At 44.3% G+C, this 17,107-nt stretch overlaps 1 protein-coding gene across 7 annotated transcripts in view; it reads left to right on the forward strand.

Moving 5' to 3' along the window:
- Positions 1–17,107, forward strand: part of ZMYM4 (zinc finger MYM-type containing 4) — a 34,787-nt gene that overhangs the window by 4,161 nt on the left and 13,519 nt on the right. For 4 of the 7 annotated variants that reach the window (XR_007901270.1, XM_051774503.1, XM_051774504.1 and 1 more), the window contains exons 2-10: positions 7,442–7,484; positions 7,873–8,397; positions 9,936–10,003; positions 10,577–10,747; positions 13,389–13,467; positions 14,185–14,437; positions 15,034–15,208; positions 15,321–15,533; positions 16,834–16,984. Coding sequence is in view for 6 of the 7 variants with exons in the window: in XM_051774503.1 (XP_051630463.1) it covers positions 7,442–7,484; positions 7,873–8,397; positions 9,936–10,003; positions 10,577–10,747; positions 13,389–13,467; positions 14,185–14,437; positions 15,034–15,208; positions 15,321–15,533; positions 16,834–16,984 (1,678 nt within the window). In the remaining variant the exon portion in view is untranslated. Of the gene's footprint in view, positions 1–3,676; positions 3,744–5,535; positions 5,609–6,665; positions 6,782–7,441; positions 7,485–7,872; positions 8,398–9,935; positions 10,004–10,576; positions 10,748–13,388; positions 13,468–14,184; positions 14,438–15,033; positions 15,209–15,320; positions 15,534–16,833; positions 16,985–17,107 lie in introns of those variants that run through there. The other 3 variants (XM_051774507.1, XM_051774505.1, XM_051774509.1) reach the window with 3 other exon arrangements.

The raw sequence follows: 17,107 nt of genomic DNA on the forward strand, positions 1-17,107 counted from the left end.
AAGACCACGAAAACATTTCTCTGCCCCTGAGGATGCTTTACTGTCATGATCTTGGAATTCTCCTAAAAATAAGCCTAGTGGATCTCAGGTGTTTACATTGGGGCTTTGCACACTGTAAAATACAGAAGGTTGGCTCAGCTCTTTGTGTCACTCCAAGGCCCTTTGCAAGATTAGGATCGTGGATATTAATTCTGAAATCACTCCCCAAGTTCTTGATGTTTTCTCTCATTTGGGGCTGAACTGGATGATCTTTAAGGGCCCTTCCAACCCAAACCATTCTGTCATTCTGACTCTTGTGTCCCATCATTCCTTCTAGATGTTCCAATTCCCATTGGCCTTTCCCTAAATAAGTCTTGTAGGGATTTTTATCTGATGAACTCTGGGGTTTTCTGTCAGTGACTGCCTTGGTTCAGACAGTTCCAGCATCCCTTCTGTGAGTGTTGTCAAGAGCTCTTGGACCTCACTGCTGCTTTTCCTTGTACCATTTATTCTCTGTGATCATCTAAACTCTTCAAAACGAGGTTGCTGCAGCAGAGAATATTTCATCAAGGGCCTGTGCTCTCAGTCCATCATCTTAGCCTGTGTTCTGCCTGTATCCCCAGACTCTTTTCCTTTGACTCTCTGGAAGTGCTCCTCAGAAATTTCAAGGGAAATAAAAAGTTTCAGAGACTGTAACTTGCTTTGTTGAACTGGTGTTGATCAAAAGATAATGTGATATATCTGTCCTTTCTGTAAATATTGATTGAAGAATGATAGTAAGGTACTTAGTTTTGGTTACCATATTTACTATCTGCTTTAGATAAATATTACAAGGCTTACCTATACAATAGATAGTTTTAAAGTGTGTTGTGTCTAAGACCTTTGAAGTTTTTAGTAAAGAATGTATGATAATAATTACTGTAATAACCAAAGTTTATTGCATCAGATTTTTGGTAATAAACCCAAAAGCATAATTCTGCATTTGGTCCTTTTCTCTTTTGATAGCTGGTCCACAGTCCCAGGGCAGGATAAATTGCTGCTGCCAGAATTTCTTAATTTCCATTGGAAAGAGAGGAACCCTGAATCATTAGCCTGATAAACTAATGCTTAGTTGTCTAAATTTAGGTGAGAAGAACCTGAGACAGAATTAGCTCAACTGCACAGTTATTCCTACAGGAGACATTTTGGAGTACTTCCCTGTTTTAATTATTTTTTGAATAACTTATTTGTGTACTTTTGTGAATCCTGCTATTTGTTAAAACAGTCCAAAGTAAGTGGAAAGACTTAATCTTTATTGAGATTCATCTTTAAATGGTGGTGTTTGCTCAAGAAAGCTTTATGAAACACAGTTAATGCAGAGTATTAACGGGGTTTTATTATGTTTAATAGTGAAACAGGTGAAAAGAGCATAATCTTCTCACTGGCCATACTTTTGAAAGCTTTGACCAAAAGTGTTTGTGGTCTGGGGAATGCTGTTTTGTTTGTGGAATGCTAAATATGTAACTGAACTGAAATAATTGCTTTGGAGTAAGGACCTGCTGAGCATCACTGCAGAAATGTACATTGTTGTGATGTGGGACCTGCTCTGATATTGGTGATTTTTACATCCCTATAATTTCTGTTCAGTTTTTCTGCCTTGTGCTGTGAGAAATAGGAATTATCTTTATTTGGGCTCTCTCACAGATTTGGTGTAACCAAATTCTCAGCCTTAGCAGTTGTTTGTAGTGTCTGAACCAGCAGCAGGGAAGTTCAGCACAGAGCTGGGGTGAGGTTTTGAGGGGAGAAGTTCTTTGTTTTGATAAGAAAGTCTTTCTTGTGGATGGCTTGGTTTGTTGCTGTGTGGTTTGTGTCTGTGTGTGTTTAAATTTGCAATGCCCGAAGATCAGCACCTCAAACTGCGGTGTCTTTGCAAAGACCCTTGCAAGGAAATGTCTGTTATTAATTAATGTTAGTGAGAAGTGCTTGGTTGGGGCAACCTGGGCTAGTGGAAGGTGTCCCTGTCCATGGCAAGGGGGGTGGAACGAGATGATCCTTAATATCCCTTCCAACCCAAACCATTCCATTCCATGCAAGGTGAAGCCTTCACGTGTGGAGCTGCTTCCTTCTCGAATCCACGATTTTGTGGGTGAATGGGAGAAGGGCTTGGATCCCCCTCTGGTTTTTGTAGGTATAGATTAAACCCTCCAATATTTCAGAAAAAAATAAGGCTCCCTGTAACTTCCTGTGTGTTTGCCAGACTCACCTTGGCCCCGTGTGGGTTGGTGACTGTGCAGGTTCTGTGTGTGTGTTGGGTGGGGATGGAAACCGTAAGGTTTGTTTGGAAGTGGCCCCTGAATATTCCAAAAAACTCAGGAATGTCTGAAAAACCTGGGGACAGAAAGGGATGATAAACTTCCATGCTGAACTGCTCCCTGTGATTTTTGGTGAATCGTCCAGGACTCTTAAAAACACACAAATGAAAGGGGAGCAGCAGGTCCCTGAATGTTCTGTCCTGGCACTGAAAAATTGCAGATGTGCACGTAAGGGTAAAACTGGATTTCTTAGGGAGCCGCGAGCAGCTGGAAAATGCCCGCTTTGCCTTTTTACACCTATTGGAGGTCGTTTGGGATTCGCCTTTAAAAACCCCCATCGGTCTCCATTGCCTTAGCCTCAGACTTGATTAGAAATGAGCTTTCCCAGTGTCGGGCAGGGCTCGGGGCAGCCCCCCGGCCCCAGCCTGCCCATGTCCTGCCCTCGCTGTCCCCGTCCCCGGCGGGCGGTGCCGGGGGGTCCCGGGGGGTCCCGGGGCTGGAGGGGGGTCTGGCGGGCGGCATGGGCGGCTCTGTGGCCGTGTGACCCCGGCGGGTTCTCTTCCTGCCGCAGCCTTTCCTGTGCCGGTACCTGCCGCAGCCCCGGCTCTTTGTTACCCTCGGCGGCCGCTCCGCAGGGTCGGCTCCGCGGGGATGGGCGGGCAGCGGCTCCGGCAGAGCCCCCTGTGCCATCCCTCGAGTGCCCCCTGTGCCATCCCTCCTGTACCCCCTGTGCCATCCCTCCTGTGCCCCCTGTGCCATCCCTCCTGTGCCCCCTGTGCCATCCCTCGAGTGCCCCCTGTGCCATCCCTCCTGTACCCCCTGTGCCATCCCTCCTGTGCCCCCTGTGCCATCCCTCCTGTGCCCCCTGTGCCATCCCTCCTGTGCCTCCTGTGCCCCCTGTGCCATCCCTCCTGTGCCTCCTGTGCCCCCTGTGCCATCCCTCGAGTGCCCCCTGTGCCATCCCTCCTGTGCCCCCTGTGCCATCCCTCCTGTGCCCCCTGTGCCATCCCTCCTGTGCCCCCTGTGCCCCCTGTGCCATCCCTCATGTGTCCCCTGTGCCATCCCTCCTGTGTCCCCTGTGCCATTCCTCCTGTGCCCCCCGTGCCATCCCTCCTATGCTTGGTGGATTCCTTGGCAGCCCTGCCAGGGATGTGTCATGTGGGAAAGGTCAGGGGATGCTTCCTGAGCTTGCCCCACCTTGCCTGGAGAGCAGCAATTGCAATTTAAATTACTTTCTAATTTTCTTTTCTTGTTTGTTTTAAACCGTGTCTTTCTTATCACGTGAATGGATTCTAGAGGGGGGGTTATGCTGTGAACAGAGGGAAAAGGAGACTCCAGGCAGGCTGAGAATCGTCTCTGACTGTTTTTAATTGCAGTTTTCTTAACATCTGCTTCCTTTCCACAGTTCGCTTATGGATGCAGTAGAGCCTAGGATCAAACTTCAGAAGGCTTGCTAGAAAGATGTGTGTCTGTGTATGTAAAGGAGTTACACTGTTTTGTTTATTTTTAAAAGAAATTCTCTGTTTTGCATACAAAGCAATAGTATAGCTGTGGGCAGCTTCTCTCTTCAGATTGCACAGAAATAATCTATTATTTGTTTGATCTGTGGATGCCATGGCAACACTGAACGCTGTCGAGGTTTGGAGCAGGTTTTTAGTTATTTCAAATTAGCACATTGTGTTGAAGTGTGAACAGTGACCTGTCCCCTACTCCCAGCAAAGGCAGGTTGGTGCTGAGGCTGTGACACTGTACCCCAGGAATCTCATGTGCATCTATAAAAAATAAGAATATATCTGGTGGAATTTTAATTTTTTTAATGAAAGCAGTGCTGTCTTTATGTACAGAGTAATTAATTTAAAGCAAGTCACATTGCTTCCAGGAATACCTCATTGTTTTGGCACCATTTCTGTGTTCTTATTTCATTTATTTTGTTCATATATTTAGTTTTTACAGCCTGAGTAGGCAGAGCACTGCTTTGTGTGCAGTGCTAGCTAATGAGACAGTCACTAAGAAAAATATAGCCTAAACCAATTAATTTTTTTGATACTAAACATAAACTGTTCTGTCTTAAACTCTTAGGGAATCCTTACTGCTTAAAAGCACTAAATCTGATTAATTATTATTATTCTCTGGCAAAATAAGGGCCGAAGCAATTGAATGAAGGTGTTTTAAAATATTCTATTCTTGAATTTTGTTTTACAACTGCAAGTGTGTTTTGAGGACTGAGCTGAGGAGTTGAAGCCTCAGTATTTTAACTGAAAACTTTCAGTTCCTGATACTTCCCTTCTGTACTTAACGAGGAGTTACTGTGGGATATTGAGGTGCCCCTTCTTAGCTCTGTCAGAAGTGACCCAGAGGAAACACCATCAGTTCCACGTTTGCCCCTCGAGTATTTTTGTTTCACTCCTCAACAAATCTTAAAAAATCTGAGCAGAAGAAATAAAGGGAATTAAGGGTGGTGGTGGCTAATCAAAGGAGGAAGTGGGAGAGAGGGAATTGCCCTGCAGAACTGTAATGGAATTATATACAAATAGTAAGCTGGGCATTGTTTTTTACATTTCTGTGTAGTACGAGACCATAATCCAGTTAAAACCCAACTTCTATGATTGATTAAAGTGATATATTTTTATGTAACTCTTGATATCCAGAATTTCCTCCTGAGAAGGCAATAAACAAGACTGTAATAGGCATGAGGAAGGGCCTACATGTGTATACAACTGAGAGAATACCCCACACTGATGCAGGAGAAAAATGAGCTCTCATTTCAGGGATAGTCCAGTTGTAGACTTATGGAATGAGTAATTTATTGGGGAGATATATATAGATAAATATGTGTATATTTAGGGGTATATAGACACATACACACACACACAATCATCCAAACACTTTCCCTGGTTTCCTCCCTGTGAATTTACACTATGTGGGAGTTCTGATGCTGTTCACCATCAGCAACTAGATGGAGGCTTAGATAAGGCTGCTGGTGTTGTCAGATGCTGGAGTTCCTGGTTTATAAATACTTCCAGGGAAAGCCTTTGAGTGCAGACACAGATCTTCCTCTGTACCAAAAAACCTTTTAAAGGAAGAAACTATCCAAGATGATCTCTCCTCACAAAAAAAAAAAAAAAAAAAAGAAACAAAATAGGGTTGTTTTTTTTCTCCTAGGATGACTTTGTTTTTGGGAAGTTTCTTGGATTCCTTCCAGGTAGATTTTAAATGTTTTCCAGCTTGTCCAAAATATTTATGGGAGTCCCTAATGCTCTTGCAGGTGGTGCCTTGTGCTGACTTGCATGTTGTTCTTTCTTTGAATGAAGCAGTTAGAGAGATCCAGACTGCAAAATGTATCCTTTTCCTAATAGCAGCATTCCTGGGGTTGTCACCTATTGATGAAAGATTTGTTATCACCAGAGGAGGAGGAGGAATGTGTAGGGTCTGGATGTATAGGGCAACCAGGGTTGTGTAGGACCTGGAACACTTTCCCACAGGTACTCTGGATCTTGAAAGAGTTAAAGAACTACTTTGATACAAACCTACTCTGAGGAAAGGATGAGCTCATGATTCATCTCAACTGAAAACTTCCTCCATCCTACCACCAAATTCTGTTGTGACACTTTCGGGCAGGAAGCAAGAAAAGGATGGAGGAGGGTGGAGACAAGGACCTGGGCTGTTGGTTTTGCCTCCCAAAGCTTCATGCTCTGATCTCATTATCAAATGGCAACAAGTTCCTTTTCATGTTCTTCTCTAACACAGCCCACCACCGCTGTCCTTGTCCTCAGCAGCTTGTGTGAGCACTGAGGATATCCAATATTTATGGGGATTAATTTTACTCTGGTGTAAACTTAGTTGACTGTGAATGGTCTTCTAGATCAACATTAAACTTGCATCTCTGGAGACACTCCTGGGGTCATTACAGCAGGAACAGGCCTTGCAAACCTTCCTGGGAGGTGTTTCCTTACCCTCTTTTTCCCTGTAGATAGTTACAGAGAGGAGACTTGCATCTGCCTTGTGGAAGTGTGGTTCTGTATTTCACTTTTCCAGCCTCAGGTATCTGCTCAGAGAAACTAGAGAGTTTTGGTGCAGTGTCCAATTAAGTTGATACTCACCATGCTGGACAGGTCCTGACTGTTCCACGTGTGTCCAGGGAAGCTGAAGGAGGTACCTTGTCTTTGTAGGCCTGCAAGTGGTGTTGGAAAGGGACTGATGGACTTTTTGCCATCAAATGACCCCCAGAACAGTGTCCTTTGTCATCCTTTCCCAAAGCTGGCTGCTGCCAAACTGATAGTTCCCATCACAGCCCTGTGGAATATCGGATTTATCAACTACATGACTTGAGTTAAATGAAATTAAGGCTCATCCCTTTGCTATCAAATCCCATTACTTTCCTTAAGATGGCTTAAGAATTGCAGTGTGAGCAGGACCTACCAGGAAAGAACGTGTAGAGCTGTCGACGCAGAGAACGGAGAGAGGGTTTAAATGAATTACTGTTATCTCTTGGGCAGAAAGGAAGGCTGCTGGTGAGTGGGACTTTCTGAAGGAAACTTTCATTATGCTTCTCCAGGCAGCATCCAAGCATGCTGTCAACTTTAACATCTGCCAGAGGGTGCTCAGTGCCAGCAGATGTTTGTGCAGCACTCAGCCGTCAGCTGGTTCTGCTGTGCCTGTGCTCACACTGACACACCTTGTCTCGTGCCTGTGGGGAAGTGAAGCCTCACATTTCCCTGTTCCTGGAAAGGGGACATTCCCTGTCAGAGAGGGGAAACCCTTGGATGTGCAGCCCATGGCAGTTGGAAGCTGCATGTGCTCCTGGTTTTCCATTTATGATGCTCAGAGGGAATGAAGGCTCACGGGGCATCAGGGAGGGCAGATGTGTGGCCTTGACCTGGCATCTCACGTAGAAGAGGAAACTGCCATTCCCTCCCCTCCCCTCTCTCCTCGGGGAAGCAACTCTGAGAAATTTCTGAATTTTCCTGGTGTGCCTTTTCTATGTGTTCTGAACTTGTTAGAGTAAATGTGGCTTCTCAGTGAGGTAACAGTCTTAATTCATAAATATTTGCTTGGGGTAAGGAAGGAAGGAGGAGGAATTGTATCCTTCTGCTTGGCTTTGATCAGATACGTTTTAGCAAAGTACATGGCAGCTGACCAAGATAATGACACAGTGCTTTCCTTTTTTACAGTTTGAAGATAAATCTGATGCTGTGTTTGATATTACAGAAAAATGTAAGTATTTCTGTTTATTTCTCTAAGGTTTCACAAAACATTTCCTGGAAGTATCATTGCTGCTGACCAAGGCTGTCCTGCCCATTTCCCAGCCCTTGCTACCCATTCCCTCCCTGCATTGCCTTCTTCTCAAGTGAGATGGATGGAAATTAATGGTTTTTCTTGCTTTGGTTAATTTTACTCAGTTCAGCTTCTGCTTCAGAGTGGTGAGGGGAACTGAACTGTCTCCATCAGCAATGTTTTAGCAGCAATGTTGGCCCAAGAAGGCTGAGAGTGTTCCAGGAATTGCAGCATCAGCCAGATTAGCAAAGGACACTCCCCCTCCTCCTTTGTAACACATGAAGTTGGTCAGTTTTCTGAATGTTCACTGGGTTTTTTTCCTCCCTAGGTGGTGAAATTCTGGATGCAGAAATGTCTGAGGACACTGACAACTTAACACCTGCCCTGGACAGCTTATCTTACGGGATATCGAATCGAACAGGAGCTGAGAACTCCCTGCAGGGTGATGATCATGATTATTTTCTGAACTCTGGGGATCTTGCAGGCATACCTGTTATTGGGAGTGACAACGAAGAGGAGCAGAATTTCACTCCAAAAGACACTCTTTCTTCAGCAATTCCCGATGAAGATCATCTGGAAGAGGGCAAGAGAGTTCCAGAACACGAATTGGACAGTGAAAAGGAAATTCAGATGCAGAATGCAATCCAGAAGGATCTCCCTTCCCCCTTTGAGCAGGGCCCTGTATTTAAATCCCATCGGAAGGATTTTAGCATAACACGAGATAACGGCAAAGAGACTTTCTCAGCCAAGGATAAGAATAGAGAAGGACATTTTCAAGAACGTGAGAAACGGTTGGAAAAAATCCCTAAAGATATGGATTCTAGGTTGAAAAGCAGTTTTCTTGACAAAGCAGGTAACTGTTGCCATCGTAGACCTGGCTGCCCAGCACAGAGGAAGGAAGAACTAGACAGGAATTAGCAACAGGGCCAGTTGTTGAAAACATCACCTTGTTGAAGAGAACAGGCAGAGCCGTGTGTAGAGAGCATTTATGAAGAACCCTGAAATCCAAGGAACTCTGGTTAGGAGGAGGATTTGCAGAGCATTAGGGGGGGTCTCACCCTCCCACAGCTTGTTATAGAACCTCAACATACCCTTTGTTGTTGTGGTTTCCTAAACCAAGCTGGGTGACAATTCGAGCTTCCTTTTGGTTTTTCTCACTGTTTTTTTTATAGACCATGGAACTCCCTCAAAGAACAGCTGGTGAAGCTTAGGTTAAGTTGATGGCCAGTAAAGGTTTCTTTGAGCAAAGTACCAATTCTTCATTAATGTCTAGATATTTAAAGCAGTATGGATTTGATAGTAGCATCAGGGAAAAGCTTGCTAGAAAGGTATTAGTGTCTGCAGGAGATAAGCCAGAGTGTAGCTTGAGATCTGCTTTTCCTGGGAGACTGCTCTCCTTCTTCCTCAAATACTCGTGTCTTGGACCTTGTCCAGCCAGCATGGAGAGAACCAGAGATGCCTGGAAACCCTTTCTCATATGACAGTCACCGTAGTCTTGCTGCCCACACACTTATTTTTGACTTCCCAAGCTCTGAAAGTTCCAAGCAGAACAGTGAATGAAGGAGTTAAGAATAACCAGGCTGGAACACGTGATTTGATGTTGTTCAGCAGAGGGAGGGTGAGCCAGCACGTGAGGGCCTCCTGGCTGCTTGTCCACATCCACAGTTCTGAGCTTTACACTCCATATGTTCAGCAACAGCATCTTAAAGTCAGTGCTTCCAGGTGGCACCAGTGAGAGAGGAGCAATAGAGATGTTTTTTAAAATAAAGAAGAGTTAAAGATGTCTCTTTGTTTTTACCTTCAGTTAGAAATCAAGGGGAGAATATTTCTGTACAAAATATGTATCTCAGAAAATTGTAAATACCTACAGTTAAAAATCCTCTGCAGGTAGTCAGTAGTTGAAACAGGAGTGGTGAATGTCCATGGGTAGCATCGAGTATCCAGGCAAATCCAGGTTTTTTAAAAGATATATTTTAAAAAAAAAACAGAAACTGCTATTTCATGAGAAGGGAGAAAAAGACTAAAGATCAGAACAGCAAAGAAGAAGCTGAAAGATGTTGCCCTGAAAAGTATTTTTGGATTTAAATGTCAAAACAGGGGAGAGTTCAGAACCTGCTGGGGTGTGGAAAATTCTGAATGAACAGTTTGCCTTGGAATTTTACAACCATTTTGCTGGAATGGGGAAATAATGATCCAATAGAATAGTGAAAAAAAGGTCAATTCTCTTTAGGAATTGCCATCTCTCTTGCAGGGAGGAGAGAGGGAGAAGTTTGATACTGGTGAGGTGCTGTCAGACTCTGGGGTTGGGGAGCAGGATGAGACTCTGATAGTTTGAAAGGAAATGCCTTGGAACCTGTATTCATTTCTATTTAATGTATATGTTTTCCTCAGTTCATAATCAAGTAGAAGAAACATTACGGACGCAGTTAGCGCCACAAACTCCAGAAACTAACTTCAGGGTAAGCTACAGACCTTTCAACCACTTTTGCAAGTGCAGCAATGTGCTGGAATAATTCAGAAATACGTATTTTGTATTTTGAGTGTAAATTTGAGTGTCAAGGAAACTGGTCTTCTGACTCTTAGACATCTGTGCTACTTAAACAGTGCCTGTAATTTTGTAAAATTTTGCTGAGCCTCTGTTTGGATTGAGGATTCTTTTGGTAGCCACTTTCCTGTTCAGCGTGGTCTGAGTGACCCGTGAGCCGAATCTAGACCTGGATGCATCCACCTGACCTGCTGCCTTTTTTCCACATGAGCCAGGGAACAGCTGTATCCACAGGAGACACTCCCCAGCAACCAACTTAGAGAGCTGGGTGGCTTCTGCTTCGGCCAGAGGAGTGGAAAGGATTGGGGGTGGGATGAGAGAGGGGGCTGCAGGGAGGTCGAGGCAGCAGCTGCTGCCCAGCACTTCTCCCACCTTCCAGTGGCAGGACCCAAATCTCTTGGTCTGCACCACAAACTCCCCTTGGCAGCAGCCCAACTCCTCATGGCAGATGCAGGAGGGTGAATTCTTTTTCATATTATTGTTTCAGGAGTCTAGCTACCTATTTTCTAGTAAGGAATCTATTGGACAAGAGCTGGGGAATTCCTTTGCACGAAATATTAGAATTAAGGAGGAGCCTTTGGATGACGAATATGATAAAGCTATGGCCCCACAGCAGGGACTGTTAGACAAAATTAAAGATGAACCTGGTAATTCTGAGGTAAGTTTCCCGTCGCATTTCTCATTTTGGTCTGACACTGACCGCATAGGCTGAACATAAATTCAGCACTTTATTTGGTTTGTTGACCGAAATTTAACTTGAAGAACATAGTTTAGTAGAAGGATTTTTCCCTCTTATACTATACCATAAAACCCACCCCCCCCAACTTTTTGATGTCTTGTTACCTTGTCGCTGAAAATGTTTTTGCTTTTCAGTTGGAAACAAAGCCAAGTGCTGTAAAACTTCTGTTACTAAATCTGTGGCAATGTAGACACTTTATCTCAGTCTAACTAGGAAATAAACTGTAAATCACATTTTGTTGAATACTTTGTGAGTAGTCACAGTTGGAGATGTGAGTTAAAGCAGTGCTATTCCTGCTCTTCCCTTGAAGGATGTCTTGTTTTAAATTAACACTTAGAGGTCTTAGCAAAATATTTAAGTACTTACACATCAGTAAGGTCAATTTAAGCATGTGTTTAATTCTCATTGGAGACTGACATTTTTTTATGATGATGCAAGTGAAAACTCAATGATTGCAGCCTGGAGAAGGTCTGCCCTAGGAGTGAGGGGTGCTGGGGCCAGGATTGCTGAGCTCCAGCCAATCTCTGTGCCACTGGTTTGTGTGTGACACCAGGGACACGAGCTGGGCTGCACCTCCTGTCTCCTCACTGCTCATCTTTGGGCCACCTGCCAAACTTCACGTGTTAAAGGTGTGCAAAGCTTCCCAAAGTGATCCATCCCCTTGCACTGGCACGGCAGTGTTGGTGTTCCTGGGCAGGCATTAGTTTTTAGCATCACTCTGTGTCCTTCTGCTAAACCTCCCCTGCTCTCTGGGCCTGTCTTCCCAGCAGTTTTTCTTCTTTCCCCGTAATACTCTTAATAAAGAAGTAAATTATTTGCAACTTCAGATTTCACTGCCCTTCTGATTTCAGTCTCTGGGGGATTGTTTGGGTTTGTTTTTCCTTAAGCCTATAGGATGTCAAACCACATGTAGGGTAGTTAAATCTGTCTCTTCTTTTGTCCTCCCAAGATGGCATCTGCTGTGTGGATTTGTGTGGAATGCAAGGAGAGATGTCTGTGGTTATCAAAGATCATGTTAATAAGTAAAAATGAAGACTTGAAGAATTTAAATGTCAAATATCGTATGGTTCAAAATATTCCTTCCTGGAGTAAAATCCTGTGATTATCAACTCTGCCTGATACTGGAAAAGTAGGAGAACTGAGTTCATTTTGTTTTGCTTTAGATTGGAATTAATATGGGGGAGGTTTTGGGGTTTTTTTAACATTTCCTGAAAGATAAGAGCACTTCTTGCTGTCACCGATAGTTGGAGCTGAAGGTTTTTGGCTTTCAGCACTGCTACACTGCTGTGAAACTGCTTGATCATGCACAGTTGATGTCAGGATTTGCCTCCATTTCTGTTCCTAGTATTGACTAAAACTGCAGTTAAAATGCTTAAAAAAATGTATGTCTGCAAGTAACTGTTTTTTAAATAATAATAATGATAATAATAATAATAATAATAAAAATGGTGCTTTAAATCTCCTCACAGCTCACCCATACCTAGCTTAGAACTTCTCTTAGCTGAGATTTGAGTGTTTCAGTTGATGGTTCACATGATCAGGGAACACCACTGCCTGTTCTCCTGGGAAACCTGTTGAGAAATAGTTTGGTTGTCTTAGAGTAGAAACTTTCAGCTTTCCCTGGGAGTAAGAGAAGTGTTCTGTGCTGTGTGGAGGTTGGTGTGGGATTCTTAGGAGCTGGTTTAGGCTGGGGGAGCAACTCACTGTCACTGGGAAGGGAGGGTTTCCCTTTGCTCAGGGACTCTGAAGTGGCTTCCCTGGCAGCCAGGCAGAGCTGGGAGTTCAGAACATGCCACCCCACCTCACTGCTCCCAGAGGACTGTAAGGAGGTTAAATCTTGTCATCTCTGTAGTTCCAAGAGATTGTGCTTTTCAGCCTATTAAGATTTCCACGTGGAGTGTTCCAAGCCACTTTCTGGCTCGGATTTCCAGGGAGAGCAGGGGCAGGAAGCATGGTGGTGTCAGGAGGAGCTGCTGGGGATGAAGCCAGTCATTTACAGCCTGTCAGCTATTCCACAGGCAGCTGTCCATCCTGCACTGTGAGGTGCTTCCCCAGGCTGAGCAGGGATGTGATGGTCTGGCTCTGATGGTGCCAGCTTTGATCTGCTGCCAAGCTTCACCTTAGGCTGCTCCATGGTCCTGACTCCTGGTTAATACAGTGCTCCTCACAAGGTCCCAGCTCTGTTCTTTGCTGTCCTCCAGGAACGTGAAGATAAAGTTTGTTCCACAGGACAGGGGCCAGGGCTGCAGAGCACTGCCAGGTGGAAAGTTTGTGTGAGTGAAAAGCAGAGATTTCCTAAAGCTTTGGCTGAGTTCTGAGGTGTCTTGGAGTACAGTTGGAGAGGGCAGCCCCACTTCTCCATTCGTGCACCCCCCAGGTGTGGTTTGCTGTGACCCTCTGAGCAGGTTCTGTGTGTGGTGCTCAGGCAGCAGAAATGTCACCTGGCTTAGGACACTCCCTCCTCCTTAGGGTTCAATGCAGCATTGTGAAAGAATGTCAGTCATGTAACCTGTGATTACATGTGTGTATTTGTTCTCCTTTTCCTTTCCCTTTGTTTTAGGAGTACGGCCAACAGCCAAAATCTCAGGAAGGGGAGCTGAAAATCAGTGCTGTATTTTCAGTCAGTGGCAATCCTGTTGGTAAGGAATAGGCACGACTAACTTCATTTAAACCTGTAAAATATGTCACCTTTGCAAATAGTCCTGCAGGTTATTCTGCATTTCATTTCCTATGTCTGACCCCAGTAGGAATAAAGAACTAGTTTGGTTTAGAGACAATGAAATTGAGATTATAAAATAATTGTATTTTTGAGGCATAGGAAAATTTGAGTGTGAAATACAAGGAGAATTGAATGTGTTAAATGGCCTCAAGCTGAAGGAGGGCAGGGTTAGATTAGATATTAGAAAGAAATCCTTCCCTGTGAGGGTGGGGAGGCCCTGGCACAGGTTGCCCAGAGTATCTGTGGCTACCCCATCCCTGCAAGTTGTCCAAGGCCAGGTTGGACAGGGTTTGGAGCAACCTGGGCTAGTGGAAGGTGTCCCTGCCCATGGCAGGGGGGTTGGAATTAGATGAGCTTTAAAGTCCCTTCCAACCCACACCATTCTGTGATTCCATGAAAGGGATGCTGAAAGTGCATTCTCCATCTTAACAGTCGTTAAAAAAATCTGCTATGTAGAAACCCAGCACAGGGCATGTATTTCTGGAGAGTTCATGTGCTATTTGATCCTCCTCTAGACCCTGACAACCCAAATAAAGTCACGAGCCTTGTGCTTGCCCCTGCACACAGTGAGTTCTGTGTAATGGATCCGTAACACTTACCCTGTGTTTTCTCTGTGTGGTTTGTTTTTTTTTTTTAGCTCCACAGCTGTCATCAGGTTTCCAGCCTGCTGTGGCATCCTCTGGCATGAGCAAAATGCTCCCTTCAGTTCCAAGCACAGCTGTTCGGGTTTCCTGTTCTGGCTGTAAAAAAGTCCTGCAGAAGGGGCAAACTGCCTACCAGAGGAAAGGCTCGACCCAGCTCTTCTGCTCCACACTGTGCCTCACTGGATACACCACTCCAGTTTCTCGCCCACCAGCTTCTACCAAGAAAACCTGCTCAAGCTGCTCGAAGTAGGACAATGCCTTAATTTGTTCTAGTCATAATTGATATTCAGGCAGATAATGAAAGCCTTCGGTGCTGGTTTTGTACCTCTTGCTGCTCCTCTTACAGGTCCCTTCAAAAACTGGGGCTGGTGCTGTTCCTTGTTAATTGGTCTGTCTGCTGGCAGTTCCATTTCCTTAATTGGGTGTTACATACACACATTTAAAAGCCACTGTGATGCAGAGTGTCTTTTTTTGATTTAAATGAGCCAAATATGAAAAACTGAATTTCAAAAGGTCCTGCATTTTCCTGCCACTGGGAAATGTCATTGCACTCTCAAAACCACTAACAAGAGTACATTCTCCAAAAGTATTTTATGCTTTATTTCTTCTGGAGGAACACAGATTTATAAATCCCTAAAATGAAGCAAAACATGGGTGAATTAATGTATTCAAGGCCGAATATCTCCTTAGATTCTAAAAAAAAATTGACTTTTTGATCTGGCTCCATTCTGTGATCCAGCCTGTGCTGGAGAATGTTTAGTCTCCAGAAGAAGCGAGGGAGCAAGCTGACACAAAAACAACATTAATCCTTTATCTCTGTGTTTGTTTTTCCTTTTCCATAGAGAAATTCTAAATCCAAAGGATGTAATCACTGCCCAGTTTGATAACACAGACTCCAGTAAGGATTTCTGCAGCCAGTCTTGTCTGTCCACGTATGAACTGAAAAGGAAACCCATTGTCACTATCCACACCAACAGCATCTCCAGCAAGTGCAGCATGTGCCAGAAGAACGCAGTGGTAATTGCACATTCCTTCATTTGAATCTCCTTAGATCAGCACAGCTCGCTGTCTGAGAGGTGAACACTCACATTCCTTGAGTCCTTGCTGAATGTTGTCCCTGTCCCCCCAGATCAGGCACGAGGTGAACTACCAGAACGTGGTGCACAAGCTGTGCAGCGACGCCTGCTTCTCCCAGTTCCGCTCGGCCAACAACCTGACCATGAACTGCTGTGAATACTGTGGGGGGTACTGCTACAGTGGCTCTGGGCAGTGCCACATCCTGCAGATAGAGGGACAGTCCAAAAAGTTCTGCAGTTCCATATGTGTGACAGCCTACAAGCAGGTATGTGGGACAGGACAAGGGGGATCGGCTTCCCACTGCCAGAGGGAAGGGTCGGATGGGGTTGGGGAGAAATTCTCCCCTGGGAGGGTGGGGAGGCCCTGGCACAGGTTGCCCAGAGAAGCTGTGGCTGCCCCTGGATCCCTGGGAGTTGCCCCTGGAGCAACCTGGGCTAGTGGAAGGTGTCCCTGCCCATGGCAGGGGGTGGGACTGGATGATCTTTAAGGTCCCTTCCAGCCCAAACCAGTCTGGGATTCCACAATTCTATGATTCTGTATTTGGACTGAATACTAAAAATATGTCTTGGAGATTTGGGGTGTTTAGAAACACCCAGTGTATTAGTAGATTATGGCAGTTACTGGGTTGGTCTAAGGTGACTGCTTTTGCCATTTCATGGAGGAACAGAGTCATTAAGGTTGGAAAAGCCCTCCAAGGTCATCAAGTCCAACCTTCAACCCAATGTCACGATGCCCATCAAACCATCTCACCAAGTGTCACATGTAGTTGTGTTTTGAACACTTCCAGGGATGATGATTTGCTTAATCTTTGCCCAGACATGTTGCTCTGTTTTTCCCTTACCCCTGAACCAACTACCAGAGAATTCCAGTGTGGTAGAAGAACACAGTGGGACCCCCCAGCCCACTGTGGCTGTTTTCAATCTCTGAGATGCTCCCTGTTTGAGTATTTTTTTTATTAAATTAAATTGTAGCCCTTAAATTAAGTGGAGAGGAAAAGTAATAATCAATTGATAATTATGATTTTAATTTATAAACTTTTCATATTTGTTTTTTATTATAATGTATCCTCTTAAAGAGCTGACCATTTGAGGCAACATTAATTTGTTTTAATAGCTCAGTTATTTTTGACTGACCTATCTTAATGCAATTACTTTAGGAAAAATTGCCCTCTGATAGGAGAGTGTAACTTCATTTTGTGACTTGACTCTGCTGTCCCATTATTCAGGCCACTTAGGCCAAGAAAGGCCTAATGAATTAAAAAAAACCCACATGGTAAACGTATTTCATCCAGAAAATTACCTCCAGCATTAGCTGGCCTCTGAAACAGATCTGGAAATGAAATTAAATAAACTGGAAAGGATTTCATGCTGCTTTTGCATCACACATCAGAACCCCATATATGATAGTTCTCTCCATCTGCACCATAAATAACAGCTGTAAAACAAGTGTGGTTTCAAGCACACCAGCACATTTTATACATGTTTTATATGTTGCTGATAATTCCCAGGTTAATAAAATTTTTTCCAAAAAATTGAAACGAATGACCCATTTCCCTGTTCCCACAGAAGTCAGCTAAAATCACACCCTGCACACTGTGTAAGTCTCTGAGATCTTCAGCTGAGATGGTGGAGAGCACAAATAACGTGGGGAAAACGGAATTGTTTTGCTCTGTGAACTGTTTGTCAGCATACAGAGTAAAAATAGTCTCTTCTGCAGGTAAGCTTGTCCTTTCACTTCTTTAGAAGCTTAATTTCACAGTGCTCATACCCAGACTTTATATGTCCTGAAAGTTAAGGCTGATATTCTTTTTTAAGGGAAGTGCTGAGATGGGAACATAAA

This window comes from Manacus candei, unplaced genomic scaffold, assembly GCF_025592945.1.
Source record: "Manacus candei isolate 608988 ecotype Guabito, Panama unplaced genomic scaffold, ASM2559294v1 h1tg000204l, whole genome shotgun sequence".
In the NCBI taxonomy this organism is placed as follows: domain Eukaryota; kingdom Metazoa; phylum Chordata; class Aves; order Passeriformes; family Pipridae; genus Manacus; species Manacus candei.